We start from the raw sequence: 16,071 nt of genomic DNA, 5'->3' as shown, positions 1-16,071 counted from the left end.
TTCCAAGCTAATCAATATGTGAGAGATCTTACCGCATTGGTACATCCTTCGACTCGAAGCTGTAGCGTAGCCACTCGCCAACAGCCCTCAAGCTTTCCCACCGCACACTCTCGTCCGCCTCTTGCATCAGCGCCATCACTCTGCCCTTCAGACCTAGCCTCTCAAGTTGGGATCGCTTTTCAGGCACCTCCTTCACCAAAGCGGCGACGTCATTGCACCCGATGGCTAGTACCTGCTTGTCATTTTCCCATGGCTTGGAGAGGATTTCGGCCAGTTTCTTTGGTAATTCGCCCTTGTTCTCTTCAAGGATGCGGCGAGCATTGTCGCGCCAAAAGTCTGGATTGCGGTGAGGTGGTGACCAGCGCAGGTGACCGGACCGGATCTCGGCAGCGTATTCGTCGAAGGTTGTTTGCGTGGTGGTGTACTCTTCAAGCAGTTCACTGAGGGACTTGAGATCCTCAAGCGCGTCGTCGTCGGTCAAGTGGCGAGATTTAAGTGACGAGAGGAGGGCTGGTAAGCGGGCAAGGACTGCGGCAGGGAGGAGAGTTTGGCGGTTCGAGGTAAGGAGGTTTAGGAGAGTTGATAGGAGCAGACGCGTGGTCTTCTCTTTTGGCGAAATGCGAAGGAGGTGGGTATATAGCATGACGATATCGTGTTCGCTGGACAAGGTTAGTCACGAAGCTCTCTAGAGGTTTGGATATCGTACTCTTGTAGCCCATCGCCAACCAGCTCCCCCTCAAAGCTGAGCTGCCATACAACCAGCAATACATGGTAGAGCAATTGTAGTCCGACTCCACCAGTGAGGCCTTCCGGTACACTGCGAATGCTACCCGCTGCGCCGCTTCGCAGAGACGAGTCCTGGTCTTTGCTAGCGCCAGATGCCGCGGTAAGAATGTCCATCAATGGATTGAGTGTCTCGTTCCTCTGCTTCCAAAACAGTTCTCTCGACTTCTTGTTTCGCAGTACGGCGGAGTACTCCTGGACAGCGATGTCCTGAAGACCCGCATCTTGGCTCTTAGCGAGCGCGGAGAGGTAGTTATATAGTTGAGGCAGAGCTTCGTCAATCTGCGAGGTGGTCTTGGTGGAATGAACAAGAGCGTAGGATAGGAACTTGGAGAGGACGGAGGATGTGAGCAAGGGTATCGTGTCCTCAGCATTCGAGCCAGCTTTGAGCAGTGGCAGGAAGGGCTTGAACGGCGTGGCGTGCTGGACAAGGGCTTCTGTCAGAGTGGGAATATCTGTGCTGTTGTTAGTGAAGGGCCATTCTGCGCAATGGTAGCGTATACCATTTATCAGATCCTCGGTCAGCACCAGCATGTACTGCACGATATCCTGGCGTTTCGCTGCCGCCTCGAAGATGCTCTGCGATCCGTTTCCACCCAACAGCAGCGACACGAAGCTCTGCACATCCCCTTCGACCTTGTTCTTCCTCTCTTCCTTGCGCACCTTGTCGATTGACTTGATTTTCTGGAGATCAGTTTCGGTGATGGTCTTTGCCCGCATTGCACCTTCCCATGATATCGGTCGGGTGCGAATGTTGGCCTGGATGGTAACCAGGTACGCCGGCGGGTCGAGCGACATGATAGCGGAGCCCCCAGTAGGTGTCGTTCGGAGAGGAGGACCCGCGACGAGGACGGGAGATGCGTTGCTGGAGCTGGACGGTGTTGCTTGTGGTGCTATCACAGCCCGCCGAGCTGCACGAGGAGCGTCATTAGGGAGCTTGGACCACGCTAGCTCCGAGACCTCGCAACGTACTGTTCATTGAAATCATTGGCCTGACTGGATCTATACATTTTTTTATATGATGAGCTTTAACTTTGTATGATGCTTTGGGTTTCTCAATTGCCTTTCACATAATAAATCTTCGCAATTATCGAGCCTCCCTCCAGCGGCTAGTCGCGCTTTCCCTTTCAAGCCTAGCTCTTGCCTTGCCTCCAATATCTCTTGGCAAAGCACATTTTCGAACAAGCACCTCTTGCGTCAACCACCTCCACCACAACTTCGTTCGCGCCATATATCGAAGATGGAATACTTCAGCTTGAAGCGCTCCACTGCTACGGACAAAGGAGGGACCAACCTCTCAAGCAAGGTTTATGTGCGCTCGACAAAAAGTGGCAAAGTCCAGAAGATCGTCCGAGAGCTCTACCTACGAAAGGACATCCCATGTTCGTCAAATCTGTGCAGAGCATGCCTCGACATCGCGCCTGTAGACTTCAGCCAAAAAAGTACGAACGCACGGTTCACGTGATATAACCCAGCTAACCCGTATAGCCACACCTTTTGTGCTCTCCGACACACCCGCTGGATCAAAAGACTACCCAAATGGACTTTATTTAGTACCGGATACCAATGCCTTCCTTACTGGAATGGATCTTTTCGAAGTGGAGACTGCGTTTCACGACGTCATTGTATTGCAGACTGTACTCGAGGAAGTCAAGAACCGCTCATTACCGCTGTATCACCGCTTGATTGCTCTGACGAAACATGAGAATAAGCGGTTTTATGTTTTCTTCAACGAGTTCCGCCAGGAAACCCATGTCCCGCGAGAGTCGGGAGAGACTATCAATGACCGGAATGATCGAGCAGTGCGAAGGGCAGTACAGTGGTACAATGAGCACATCAACCAGGCTGTCAAGGCGAGAAGCAAGACGCAGACACGCATCCCGACTGTCGTGATGATTACCGATGACAGGGATTGTCTACGCAAGGCGAGAGCAGACAATATCCCATCCAGTACTCGTAAGTTGCCACACGTAACAGATTACATACACGCGCTAATAGACATAGTCGCTGACTTCGTATTCGGACTTGAAAATGCCGATGAACTACTAGACATGATGAGCGCAGCTCAAGATCAAAGAGAAGTACGGTCGAAGAAGACCGAGCTTTTCTACTCCGAGCACTACACCATCTCCAAGATGATGACGGGTGTAAAAGCGGGCGTCCTGCACCAGGGTATCTTCAACGTTTCACCGTACAACTACTTGGAAGGCTCCGTGCACGTTCCCGCTTTCGACAAGTCTCTATTAATACTAGGACGCGAAAATGGAAACCGTGCCGTATCCGGCGATGTCGTTGTTGTTGAGATTCTTCCGCAGGATCAATGGAAGGCACCGTCTACGAAAATCATTGAAGAGGAAACTCTGAATAAGAACGACAATCCTGAGGTTGAAGACGGTGAGAACATTGTTTCTGAAAAGGAACGGAAAGCTTTGCAGGAGGAGGTGAAGCGAGCACATGGTCAGAGCACCGAGGGCAGGCCACAGCCCACCGCCCGCGTAGTCGGTATCGTCAAGCGGAACTGGAGACAGTACGTTGGACACATTGATCGGGACTCCGTGCGTACCACATCCAAGTCGAGCAGACAACAGCAAATGGTATTCTTGATACCCATGGACAAGCGCGTGCCGAAGATCAGGATACGCACAAGGCAAGCTGGGGAGCTCCTCGGTCAACGAGTATTGGCCACAATCGATTCGTGGGATAGGGACTCACGGTATCCAATGGGCCACTTCGTTCGATCACTTGGAGAGCTTGAGTCCAAGGGGGCAGAAACAGAGGCGTTGCTGCTGGAATGGGACGTACAATACAAACCTTTCCCGAAGACGGTGCTAGATTGCCTGCCTGCTGAGGGTCACGACTGGAAAGTGCCGGCGAGCATGGACGATCCAGGCTGGAAGGGCCGCAAAGACTTGCGGGATCTTGTGGTCTGCAGTATCGACCCTCCAGGCTGTGTAGACATCGACGATGCACTCCACGCGCGCCAACTCCCCAACGGCAATTTCGAAGTCGGTGTTCACATTGCAGACGTATCGCACTTCGTCAAGCCTAACAACGCCATGGATAAGGAAGCCAGCCAGCGTGGAACAACCGTCTACTTGGTCGACAAGCGAATAGACATGTTGCCTATGCTCCTCGGCACAGACCTCTGCTCATTAAAACCCTACGTGGAACGCTACGCCTTCTCAGTCATATGGGAGGTCACGCCCGATGCCGATATCGTAAATTCACATTTCACGAAATCAGTTATCCGCTCCCGCGAAGCTTTCTCCTACGAGCAAGCACAGATTCGCATCGACGATGCCACACAGCAAGACGATCTCACGGCCGGTATGCGCACCTTGCTCATGCTCTCCAAGAAGCTCAAGCAAAAGCGGTACGACGCCGGTGCACTAAACCTTGCCTCGCCAGAGGTAAAGGTGCAGACTGAATCCGAGACGTCCGACCCCGTCGACGTGCAGACCAAACGTCTCCTCGATACCAACTCGCTAGTTGAGGAGTTCATGTTGTTAGCCAACATCAGCGTGGCAGCCAAGAACCACTCGGCCTTCCCCCAAACCGCCCTCCTCCGCCGCCACGGCGCGCCCCCAAAAACCAACTTCGAAGAGCTCTCCAACCAGCTCAAAGTAAAGAAAGGCCTCGAGCTCCGCACCGACAGCTCCAAAGCCCTCGCCGACTCCCTCGACACGTGCGTCCAAGACGGCGAACCCTTCTTCAACACCCTCGTCCGCATCATGGCTACCCGCTGCATGATGTCCGCAGAGTACTTCTGCGCAGGCACCCAGGCCTACCCTGAGTTCCGGCACTACGGCCTCGCGTCCGAGATCTACACACATTTCACGTCCCCCATCAGACGCTACGCCGACCTCGAAGCCCACCGCCAGCTCGCTGCTGCCATCGACTACGAGCCGCTCGACGCGTCGCTGCACTCCAAGGCCAAGCTCGAAGGCGTCTGCAAGAACATCAACGTGCGGCACCGAAACGCGCAGATGGCGGGCCGCGCTTCGATCGAGTACTACGTCGGACAGGCGCTCAAGGGCAAGGACATCACTGAGGATGGGTTCGTCATGAAAGTCTTTTCGAACGGGTTCGTTGTGTTTGTGCCGCGGTTTGGCATCGAGAGCTTGATACGGTTGCGCGACCTGGCGACGCCGGAGCCGGAGGCGGAGTTCGATGGGGAGAATTACGTGTTGAGTGTGAAGGGTGGGGTGGGGAGGGAGGTGGAGCTCTTTCAGAAGGTTAGGGTTAGGATTACGGATCAGATTGAGGAGAGTACGGGGAAGAGGAAGGTTAAGTTGACGCTGGTTTGAGGGGTGGATCTTTTCTTGCTTCGAGGGGAACTGGTGGAGGGATGGAGACGGCGTTGTTCGGGTGAGAGCAGGGCTCGTAGTCAATGTTTGATCAAAGCATGGCAGAACGCTGAGACGCTTCTGCTTGATGGTTCCTCACGAATAGAGAACAGCTTCTAAAGCACACACATAGTTTTCCAGTCACCAGGAGGCCCGTCGTCGCAAGAAAGGACGGTGTCGATCTTCAACCGCCATGCTCCCAGAATATCCTCAGTCACTGTTCTCCACGCGCTGAGCAGACAAGGCCCGACTAAGCACCGAGCGACCGACCTGATTACTTCAGATACTTCCATTCATATCCAACTTCCTAAATTGTATGTTCACATGCCATCGCTAAGAAATACATTTATTGCCTCGATGTACGCGATCCGCACTGCTGGGCTCGAGGGAAATACGTTCGTCATGCAGTGCAATTGGCAACGTACGATCACATCCCAAGACAATCATTTCGCCAGACGTCTACTCGCACTCCTCAATCGCATATCCCGCATTCCCCCAGCATCTTAACCTGGCGCCTCGTCAGAAATCCTGCTGTGATGTCCGACCAGGTCCCATATCCTCGCAGCATCACCCGTGAGTATGACCCGCATAGTACACACAGTCCACCTGCTCTGCTCTGCTCCCTACGATCGGCTCCCTTCCGATCTCTGTGCAACATCAGATGGATGTGCAGCGTGCGTTCACGCGTCTCACCTGCACCTGCGCGATCTGCTCGTTCGCTTCCCACACGGAGTGCTCTCCGACTGGTTTCTACAAGGTCGGTCTCGCCGAACCGCACCGAAGGTATCTCCGAAAGTAACTGTAATGCACCGAAGAAAAAAAAAGATTCAGACAGCAAAAAATAGAGTTTAGTGGCGCGGGGGCGGAGTTTGGTACGGGAACGGGCGCCATTGCTGGAGGGGGAGGTTGGCCGATGGGCTGTGGCGCGAGTGACGACAGGTAAGGTTTGTGTTAGGGATTGTTTGGGATGGTGTGCAGGAAGGTTGTTGGGTAGATGCTTGTGGGGAGCGTTGATGCTGATGTCTAGGGTGTTCGCGCTTGCGCAATGGTATGTGTGGGCTGTGCGTGGTGTAAGGTCGGAAAGGATAGACGGAATGGTTGGAGCATTGAAATGACCATGCTTTCACGTCGATTGCTGGGACAGATTCCGGTAGAGTGTGAACAGTCATAGGACTTTGCATTGGCTCTGTCAATGCAATCGTCGTTCGGGTCGGAAACTGTCGGCATCCTCGCAGGCGGACGGTGAAAAGCAAATATAGACTTTCCTTGGGTCTTGTTACTTTGTACAGCCACATCGAAGAATGCCCCGGGGAAATGGTTCAAGACAGCTACAAAGCGAGCGTTCATGATATCCTCTCTGATTGCTGCGGAAGTTTGATCCATGCAGTTGAGTTAAAGACGTTGTCTTACTTTGCTTCTTCGCTTCGGCTGTGCTACACTCTGGCGCGCCTCGTCCGACCTTCTCCTCGTGTTGCACGATACGCGACGACGCCCTGCACCGTGCCGGATAGCTTTACTGTATACCATGCATAGCTTACTGTCGTGCGACTCGGCGGCTGGAGGTCTATCATGGATGTGGGTTTGCGGTTTTCTGCAGGATGGAGTGAGACGAGGTAGGGCAATGTGATTCACAAAGTCTTGGTGAGATGAAAGATCGGCGTGACGAAGTGTGATTGCATCAGCGATGGCTAGGTTCAGCATGACAATGCGGACGCACTGCGGTCTGTGAATGCTTAGATCCGTGTTAGGAAGCCGATGAGCACTGCAACGTTGTCTGGTCGCCAAACGTCGCAATTGCTTGCCTATGCGAATTTCTTGATTCTCGACTGAACATCGTAGGCCGTCAGAACTTCATCTCCGTTAGACATCCCACATCATCCCACCATCAGTTTGCAACAAGCGCAATTCCGGGACAAAGGAAACATCAGAGCCGTCTCTGCGCTGGTCGCAGGGTGCACGCTATGCTGCGTGAACTATACAACGGCTGTTCTGCCTGACCGTTGGGTTATCGATATATTGCTATATCCCACGCCAAGCGACCCGGCGGATGAGGGGATATACGAGACACGATGTGATGGGATTTTGAGCCGGAAGTGCCTATGAGCGGAAACTTGCATTGTCGGTCGAAGACTGGCATTGTGAGTCAAAGCCGCCATCACAAGACGCCCACATTTATCCGACATTGCGCTGGTGTAAATGTGCGAACAGGAGCAGGTGTGGCGATGATAATGGCCGGGATCGGTATATGTCTGAACGGTCTCGTACCTGACCGTTTGTGGGATCCGATAGCTAGCAAGGGTCAACTCACCGGGGTATTCGTAAGCTCCGACTTTTGCGACGGTCTGAAACGGGTGTGAATAGGGACCTCTGCGAGTCTCGATCATGGGGTTCTTGAACGTGACTCTGAGAGCTGACTGTATGTCTCCTTGTTTCGCAAAACAGCTTCAGCGATATGCGATCGGTGAGAGAGCCCCTCACCGTTATCGTATCGGGTCTGCTGATCACCGGAAACATCGAGAGCACCAGATACCGAGCCGTAACGATAGATACGTGAAGTATATGAGGTGGACACGCAAGCTTGAGATTTGCGCGTTAGGAAGACCGAGCCGTGCGCGAGGTTATCCAAAGCCAACTCATGATGTTCCCAAGGATCGTGACTGCGGTGCCTGTAGATATCGGCTCTAGGATATACACAGTAAAGTCACATCAGGAAATTCAAGGACCAGGAGTTGAAGACGCTGGCCTGATGCTGTCTAAGCAGTTTTGAGGTAAGACCTCAAGGTTGGCTCGGGTTCGTGATTGGTGTAAGCGAAGATTTGCGTACTGCATCCTGCAAGAAACTTTCACGACGACCTTCTCCTTTGATCTAGCCGAGCGCAACAGCGATGAGTTGGCATTGCAAGCTGTTCAGCCTCCTAGGCTAACATTTAAAATGCTCTCCAGTGAGGTTCGAGAACAGCTATTTCTCCACGTTTGAGGTGCATTGCGGGAAAAAGCAAGATAAAGAACCCCATGCTGCCAAGTGCGACGGTTCGGAATCAGGGTTTTGAGCAAAGCAGGGGTGCCTCGTTTGTGGCGTCGATGATCAGAATCCACGTGCAGCTTTGACATTTAGACATTTATCCGGTTGCAACCGTCAATGATTCCGCGGAGAGCAACGGCGTCAGGTACGAGCGTTGGTTCTGGGAAATTTCTTTGTGTTCCACTTTAGGTCTTCCCAGTAGTACTGTACTGTAAGTCGGCAGGCTTGGATCAGCACCTCTCGCCTGACTCGCGATGACACTGAAATCTCGATAGGATTTCGGCACTGCAATCTGTAGTGGGGATAGACAGTCCCTTTACCGAATCCTGTCGCCAACATTCGTAAGCTTCAGAGCCCATCCTTTGGGTGCGGGACGGCTGTGGAGATCATGGACGCGGGGAAATTTTCATTCGCGTTCGCATTTCTTTCTTCGTGTCATGTACCTCGCTGATATAGCGAGCGAAAATGCTATTGATGGAGTCGCGTTGGCGAAAGACTTCGCGAGATTGCGATGCGTCGTACTTGCCTCAAGAAGTGGATGATGATGCAAGCAACTAGCCCAAAGTTGCCGTCGTGAGCATCGTCGTCAGTAATCCAGCGCGGGAAGCGCTTCGGAAAATTTATAACAGACTATCCAATAGCCTGCAGATCCAGACCGTACGACAGATGCGGCAACTCCGGTATCATACTGTAGGGAGCTGATGCAACCGTCGAACTGTTGGCGGCGCCATTGCCGGTGCGTTGTCGAACACACCGGAAAGTCGTTCATGAGTGCAAGCCTTCCTCGACAAGAGACGTCGAACGATGGGCGTATGTGCGATGCCATTGGTTCCAGTCAAGAGTCAGCCGCCAAAGTCTCCTCGATGCTGGGACGCGGTCAGCCTCTGGTGACATGGCATCGCCATGGCCAAAGAAGAACCTGAGACACGGCACAGTTCTGTTCCTGAGCAGTTGCCCGCTCGTTTGCGACCGGGATTCTGGTAGTGGAGAGGGGCCAAAGCGAGCCGGTCTTCACCGATGTTGCTCTTCCACCTGCTCACTGGCCAGCCTTCTACGCCTGTACCTTACGCTTGACCGTAGCGCACCTGTTTCCAAGATGCAACAGCGTCGACAGTGACAGCACACCTCCTGGGCTGACGTTCCAGATGCCGAACTGCCAGGACGAGGTGTGGAAGCTTGCGGAACGAGTCGATGCCGCACAGGATTGGCCAAAGCTATACCGGACACCATGCCAGAAGTGCAAAGGCGTCCCTCGCCTGCGATGATCGACCTGTGTCAGGGGCAGCGCCAGACCGCAGCCTTCCAAGAGTGCAAAGGCTGCCGCGCACACGCTCCATCCCGCCGTCAAAGCTTTCGTATGTGCATCGTTTCGAAAAACAGTGGAAGAAAATATTCCGAAGAAACAAAATCACAGTGCGCGCATCCTGTGAACGTCCCTTACCGTGCATCCTCCTTGGGGGAAGGCGGGGTCGTCAGGGGCACATTCCAGCATCGAGAAGGCTTATCGACGCCAACTCCAAGTCCAAATCGTGGCGTTGTTGCCAGCTCATGGTGTGCGTCTGACCTCTTCCAGTCGAAGCCAGAACGGAGTGGAGGCCAGCGTGGGAGGTGGAGCAGCTGCCCTGGCCCATGCTGCAGGTTCATCCTAGCGAGCGGTGGAGCTACCTATCGCGGTCACACACTTTCAGGCTAACGGTATGGGTGCCATATTCCAAGGCAGTTGTGAAATTAAGCTCGCTCACCGCTTCTGCTACTTGAACTTGCTTGTCCGTCTGGCACAAGCTGCGGTTCCTGCATGCATTCGCCTCCGAGCTAAAGGGCGACGGTTCCATCAAGCTGCAGGTACGAGTGCGCCTTTTGCTGTCTACCAGACGCCGCTCTTTTACTCTTGGCTCTGTCCCGCTGCCTATACACCATCTTGGTCGCCACTTTCCGATCCGGGTGGACTGTGTTGCGCATGACCTTCGCCTCAGCCTCGTACACATACATACTTCATCTAATCCGCTCCCGCCCCTTGCGGCCCGTCAGATCGCCTTGGGCTTTCTGAACCTCACTTGCACTTGGCTGCAACCCCATTCAACATTGTCCTCCATCATCGTCATGGTCGACTAGCTGTTGCATTCGCTGCATCTCGCACGGGACTTGTCAACAACCTTCCCTACCTTCGCCTTTTGAGTGGTCCAATTTCCGGACCATTCCAGCCGTGCAACTCCGCTGAGCAGCGAGGGGTCCATTGTAGCCATCGACAACATGGACCAAAACCAGATCTGGATTATCCTCGCCGTTGTCCTTGGCAGCTTGGTCCTCGCGCTGGTCGTAGTCCTGGCTCTCTTCTGCTGCAGACGATCAAAGAGACGAGTGCGAGGTTTCTCTTTCCGGGCCGTGACGCCCTTGCCTGACGCCGAATTCGAATCGTGGCGTCGACCGAGCCAATACACCCAACGACCGCAGAAGTACGGCATTCGGCCCGCTCCACCGCCTCCTGTACGCACCACCAGGAGTCCTGTCATGCTTGAGAAGGACTTCGATGACTTCGATGGTCCACGCACGCCTTCTCCTCATGACTATCCTTCTCTCGAATATCCTATGAGTCCGATCCGTAAACCAGAACGTGTTCGACGAAAGTCTAGTGCTACTTCTTCGCTTGCGGACAGACCACCCACGCCATATTCACCTTCTTCCAAGACGAGCGAGTTCCCTCGTGAGTCCTTCTCATCACGAAAGTCCTACGGAGGAAGCCCTCGCATTCATTATCCGTCAATGTCAGAGGCATCCGCGTTCAACTTCGACATCAAAGACATGAGCTTTGACTCCAACAAGTTCGATCCAGTTCGACCTTCAACACATTCGGATCGCCCTCTGAACCTTTCCTACGAGAAACCATCTTATCTCGAACAGTTGTGAAAGAAGAGCAACGCTCACCAGATCTGCCACACCACGTTTTGCCATGGACGAATCCAGATCCACCGGCTCATATACCGGGGTCCTCCATCAATGACCCACCAGGACACATCGATGTCCACATACTCGGACCTAATGTACACCACAAGCTCAACGCAGCTCCGCTCCGCTCTTCAGGAGCAAACCCACCACTCATGTCTCTACGACACGTTTTCTCTCATCTCATGTTCGCCGTCGAATATCCTTCACTGCACATGTTTGACGGCCGCACACTTTTGTATACCCCGGGAGTTTGGAGGACACCATATGGATTTGTGATACCAGACCTTTTGTCACCTACACAGGCATCTTGCCTTTTATCCTTCCTTTTGATATCTATAGGGCAGAACACGGCGATGTCGCCATGGAGATGAACATAGCAGTACGACCGCACGCTAGAAGCCTTGGTCTTCTCACAGATAGTCTAGTCAGTTGAATATGAAATGATCTGCTCGTCTAAGCCGTTCTTCGTTTACAATCTCTAAATCCGGTGAAGTGACGGACTGTCCGATGGGATACTACACAAATAGCAGCCGCGCACCATACGACCGCGCCTTGCGCAATAGTGGAGCCTCTTCGCTACACCATGGCATCCAAGGGTTGGCGTCGACGCCCGTCATGCGTAGCGTGGAAAATCACCATTATAGCATCGCAACGAGGCTATCGATAACCCCATATCCCCACTCACACGCTTCACTGAAGGTTTGACACTTATCACAGATAGATAGCCGTCGTACACCGCCTTTCTCCAGTTGGTTTGCGGTTCCAGACCCGGCTGATGGTGGTAGTCCCCGCAGCGCTGCATGCACGATTCGCGAGGTCTCTGACGCGATCGGGATGGTGCGATTGCGCGTACTGTGCATTTGGTGTGACGGTTGAAACGCACAACTTGCTGACTGCAGGCGCGTGAGGTGACATGAGGGGTACGTGCCAAGATATATGCACGTGCTATGATGCGCTCGCACCCCGGAAGCGAGATGCTTGTCAAAGAAACACCACAACCTTGTTTGGCCTGCGCGCAACCAAATGAAACACAGACCTCGCGTCAAACAGCTCCCGCTGCGTACATAATCACCACCGCATCAATTGAATACGCTTGACGCGACGCCATAGTCAACCCCCACCTAGAGCTCAACCGCGTCTCAGACCGCTACTCAACGGCCAGCGTATCATTCGACATTTGACATCCCATATCTCTCGAATTACATATACACAACCGCCAACATGGACGTTATCCAAAGTAAGCCCATCGTGCTCCCCTTTTCCTCATTCTATAATATAGAAAAACTAATCTAACACTCTCACAGACTACGTCTCCCTCCTCCACACGCTCCTCCCCTCAACCCTCACAAACCCCCTCATCCAAATAGTCACCACCCTCTACGGCCTCTCCAAAACACTGCAAACGCATATCTCCCCGCTCATAACCCAAGTCATCACCCAACCGGACATCGCCTCCATCCTCGCCCTCGTCGCAATCCTCTGGTTCAGCCTACAAATCTTCGGCATGCTGTACCGCAGCGTCATGTTCTGGGTGCGGCTCGTGTGGCAGCTCGTCAAGTATAGCTTGATCATTGGGATATCGCTGTGGATCTGGAACCGCGGGATGGACGGCGCGATTCAGGATGCGCAGGAGCTGGCGGGTTTTTGGGCGGGGAGTTCAAGAGGTTTCAGGGGAGGCGAAGGCGTGGAAGGGGCGGAGGAGGCGCAGATTAGGATGCAGGCGAAGCAGAGGGCTGCGGGGGTATGGGTGGCGTTAGAGGCGGAGAGGTGAGGGGTGGTGAAGATGGATGCGGGAAGATGTGATTGACGTGTTGTTGAGGATTGGTTATGGTTGATGAGATTGGATCTTGCGGGTTGCATACACGGCGTCTTGATGGTAGCATTTTTCACGGCGTACGGTTCTTCGGCGTTTCGCCGCGGAGGTTGAACGATTGTAGCACACGACACGACGTTTATGACTGGCGTTCTAAGGTTGTTTCTACAAAAGACCGGATTGATTTCATTCTGCGAATCTTCACGACTTCCCGGGCAGTTGGTATAATACATGAACCCCATAATTACCGAGACATCACTGAACCATTGGCTTAAGCCTAGAATCTACTGAAACAACGTACCAGGCCTGTCAAGGTACGGGTGACAGATCTCGCTATGGAGAAGAGCGTACATGCAAGATACAACTTGCGAAGGGCTTGGAGGATGAAGAGGGTGTGGATATCCTTCCATGATTGACGAGTCGCATAGTACTTTAGTATCCATTGGCCAATCAGCCCCACAAACGCGACCAGAACCGCCGCACACGGCGCCGTAGCGGACAGCTCATGAGCATTAAGGTTGTGAGGCATGCGTACCGTAGTCATGCATATCGCGGCTTAGATCATCGCTCTTGAAGGGCTTTGTCGAGATGAAGGAATTCACGTCAAAGGCGTGTCCGACGAGGCGGTTCCGTAGGAGTTCTGGTTGATGCGTTGGAGGGTGGCTAGGTTGACTTAGGTATCGTCGTTGCTTGGGTATACTAGGACGTCTTCGGAGGTGGCTTGAATGCGTGAGAGATACTCTTCGCTGGGCTGCCCATCATTTGACGGTTTGGGCGCGACTAACAAGGGGTTTCAAGCTTCACTAAATTGACTCCGGTATCCAGTGCCTGCTGTTTAACTTGTTCATCGTTGTGCTTCTTCAATCCTTGCACACGAGCCCCGATTTCTATAGCAGAGCGAGTCGCTGTATATTTATGCTGGTTCGACCACTTCGACTTTGTTGCGTGCCATGTGCGCAATGTGAGGCATTGCTCTGCCGTTCTACGTCGAGATCGTTTGGAGGTTATGCTGCCATGACTTTCTTCCTGGCTCGTGTGCCTAGCTATAGTCCTTCTACCATGTATATGATCTGTGAAAAATATGTCTGTGGTGTGGACGCTGGAAGTAGGTCCAGCTGACTACGCAGCCCACACCTTGGCGGTGATCAGTCGCTTGACCCTGGTATATGCAGCCAGCATTTCGGACTACTATCAGCTTCTTCAGAAGACTGTCTGGAGGTTCTCTTATATGTCTTCCAACTTTCATCGCCATGCAGCCCGATGCGCATTCAAGATCAGATTGCGCTGTGGATGCGCTCGCCATTGCAATATTGTGACCCGCAATTTGCATTAGCCGATACCAGATGCTACAAATGTTCTTTGCAGAAGAACTTTTGGATGGAAGGAATGATAGATAATGGTCACTTCCCTGGTTGCACGCAAGGTAGTAGCGACCATGGGAAGCCCCATATCTTTCTGATCAGTGGTGATGGGCCTCTGCTATAACACCATTACATCACTCTTCGTTGGAGCATAACAACTACACATCGCTAATATTCTTACATACTCCATCGTTCATCATGACTAGCGAACGGCCAGTCGAAACGCCGCCGGGGACGTCACAGCCGTGGTCGGATATAGTTAACGCATGGGGCGATGCGGCTAGATGCATGTGCAGTTCTCGTGTAAACAGCGAAGGCTCACTTAGTGTAGGCTTTCCGCCCCACTACGTCGATAGAGTCCAGCTCCGAACTATATACAGCTCGCTTGAAGAAGCGTCGGACGATATTGCGCACCAGCTTGTGGCAATGATCGATGAACGCGTGGAACTCGGTGGTGTGATGCGAGCAATGCATAAGCAGGCAGCCCCGGAGATTGCTCAAGTCCTCCTGAACAAAGGATACTTTGCTCTGGCAACACCACCACCACGCATACAGAACCCTGACGCCCCACCTCGTTCACCCGAACAAAATCAGTGGATCGGAATCCACCCTTTCCCGCCACGTGGTACAGTCTCGAGTCAGCGTCCAACAACTCCGCCTCGTTCATCGATCTCGGATTCAAGGATATGGGAACCACTCAACCGTGGCGTTCAGTCTCTTACACTTGATCGTTATCTCGCAGCTCCCTCTCCACCTTCATACAGCGAAGCCATCGCTCACAACTGGAATGCAGACACGCACCTACAGGATCTTCGAATGACTGACTCACAGAGAAGCACTCAACGTCACCGTCCAGCACCTTCTCGAATCCCACGAAGGATAATTGCAAATGACAGACGTGACCGGACAGCCGCTCCCGTCAAGATACAATCAAGTACAATGAGGATGTGGACAGGGTCTGAGTTGAGGAGGCACGAGAAGGTGAAGATCAACGTAGTGGCGACATTGATGAGCAGCGATCAACACAGCATTTCCATTGAGTGCAACGGCCGTTATATCGATGGTGGCCTGGTGGGGAGAAATGTGTCGATCGAAACGAACCTGCTGTCTGGTGCCACGGGTCTGGCGAGGTCGGACCAACGACAAGGACGACAACAAGGCGGGGTTCGGCTTCCCGACAACTCGTAAGGTACATGTTTGATTCCAAGGGGCGTTCTCACGCTTTTGGCATTACCGCAGAGTCGAAGCTGATCGATGTGGGTATGACCATCGATAGATCGCACGAAATGGTCGCTGGCCATGGTGTTAGATAGCGGGAACAAGACACTTTGGGGGAAGCAAGCGCTGCCTTATTACCTCAAGCGGAATAGGAGGCTCGTCCCCATTACAATACATTACCAATCCCCACCATATCTATATTTGCATCTACGCACGTGATGTCTTCCTATGGATGCTCACAGTATCTGGGTGGAAGATACGGAGCACTCCTTTATTGCTCTGCTTGCCTGTATGTGAGTGACCTGCACAAGCATCATACAGAAGTTTCTCGATCAACTCTTTCGTATTCTACCTCTAGACCTGCATCCTGAAGTACCCTCACCAAGCACATCCCGGAAAACATTGTGAAAACAGCACAAACTACTCAAGAGGACAGGCCCTGACCCCACCCCGGAAACAGCACCTCGCTCACATTCAAATACTCGATGCCTCGATGCGCGCAAAGGCAGTGAACGCCTCAGAAAGTGGTGGGGATCCAATGGCGAGGGATTCGTACTCGCAGCGGACGCGGGTGAGGCCTATGGT

At 53.0% G+C, this 16,071-nt stretch overlaps 4 protein-coding genes across 4 annotated transcripts; 3 read left to right on the top strand and 1 right to left on the bottom strand.

Annotated features, from left to right (window-relative positions):
* Positions 1–28: 28 nt before the first annotated feature.
* On the bottom strand, positions 29–1,581 carry VMA13 (H(+)-transporting V1 sector ATPase subunit H; the record flags this gene model as incomplete). The annotated part of the gene is made up of 3 exons (XM_056215074.1): positions 29–659; positions 707–1,238; positions 1,287–1,581. 3 exons carry the CDS (start codon positions 1,579–1,581, stop codon positions 29–31), a joined length of 1,458 nt encoding a protein of 485 aa, XP_056072341.1.
* Positions 1,582–2,023: 442 nt separating this feature from the next.
* DIS3 (exosome catalytic subunit dis3) lies at positions 2,024–5,090 on the top strand (the record flags this gene model as incomplete). Its single annotated transcript, XM_056215073.1, has 3 exons — positions 2,024–2,225; positions 2,272–2,739; positions 2,788–5,090. The coding sequence occupies 3 exons, from the start codon at positions 2,024–2,026 to the stop codon at positions 5,088–5,090; spliced, it is 2,973 nt and encodes a 990-aa protein (XP_056072340.1).
* A 5,311-nt stretch (positions 5,091–10,401) lies between these two features.
* Positions 10,402–11,055, top strand: N0V89_006302 (uncharacterized protein; the record flags this gene model as incomplete). The annotated part of the gene is made up of 1 exon (XM_056215072.1): positions 10,402–11,055. The coding sequence occupies one exon, from the start codon at positions 10,402–10,404 to the stop codon at positions 11,053–11,055; it is 654 nt and encodes a 217-aa protein (XP_056072339.1).
* A 1,260-nt stretch (positions 11,056–12,315) lies between these two features.
* On the top strand, positions 12,316–12,865 carry N0V89_006301 (uncharacterized protein; the record flags this gene model as incomplete). Its single annotated transcript, XM_056215071.1, has 2 exons — positions 12,316–12,331; positions 12,399–12,865. 2 exons carry the CDS (start codon positions 12,316–12,318, stop codon positions 12,863–12,865), a joined length of 483 nt encoding a protein of 160 aa, XP_056072338.1.
* Positions 12,866–16,071: the final 3,206 nt, after the last annotated feature.

The sequence above is a fragment of the Didymosphaeria variabile genome (genome assembly GCF_027946475.1).
Source record: "Didymosphaeria variabile strain IMI 356815 chromosome Unknown scaffold_4, whole genome shotgun sequence".
NCBI lineage: Eukaryota > Fungi > Ascomycota > Dothideomycetes > Pleosporales > Didymosphaeriaceae > Didymosphaeria > Didymosphaeria variabile.
Note: the sequence above shows the minus strand (reverse complement) of the source record. Positions and strands in the feature narration are given on the sequence as shown.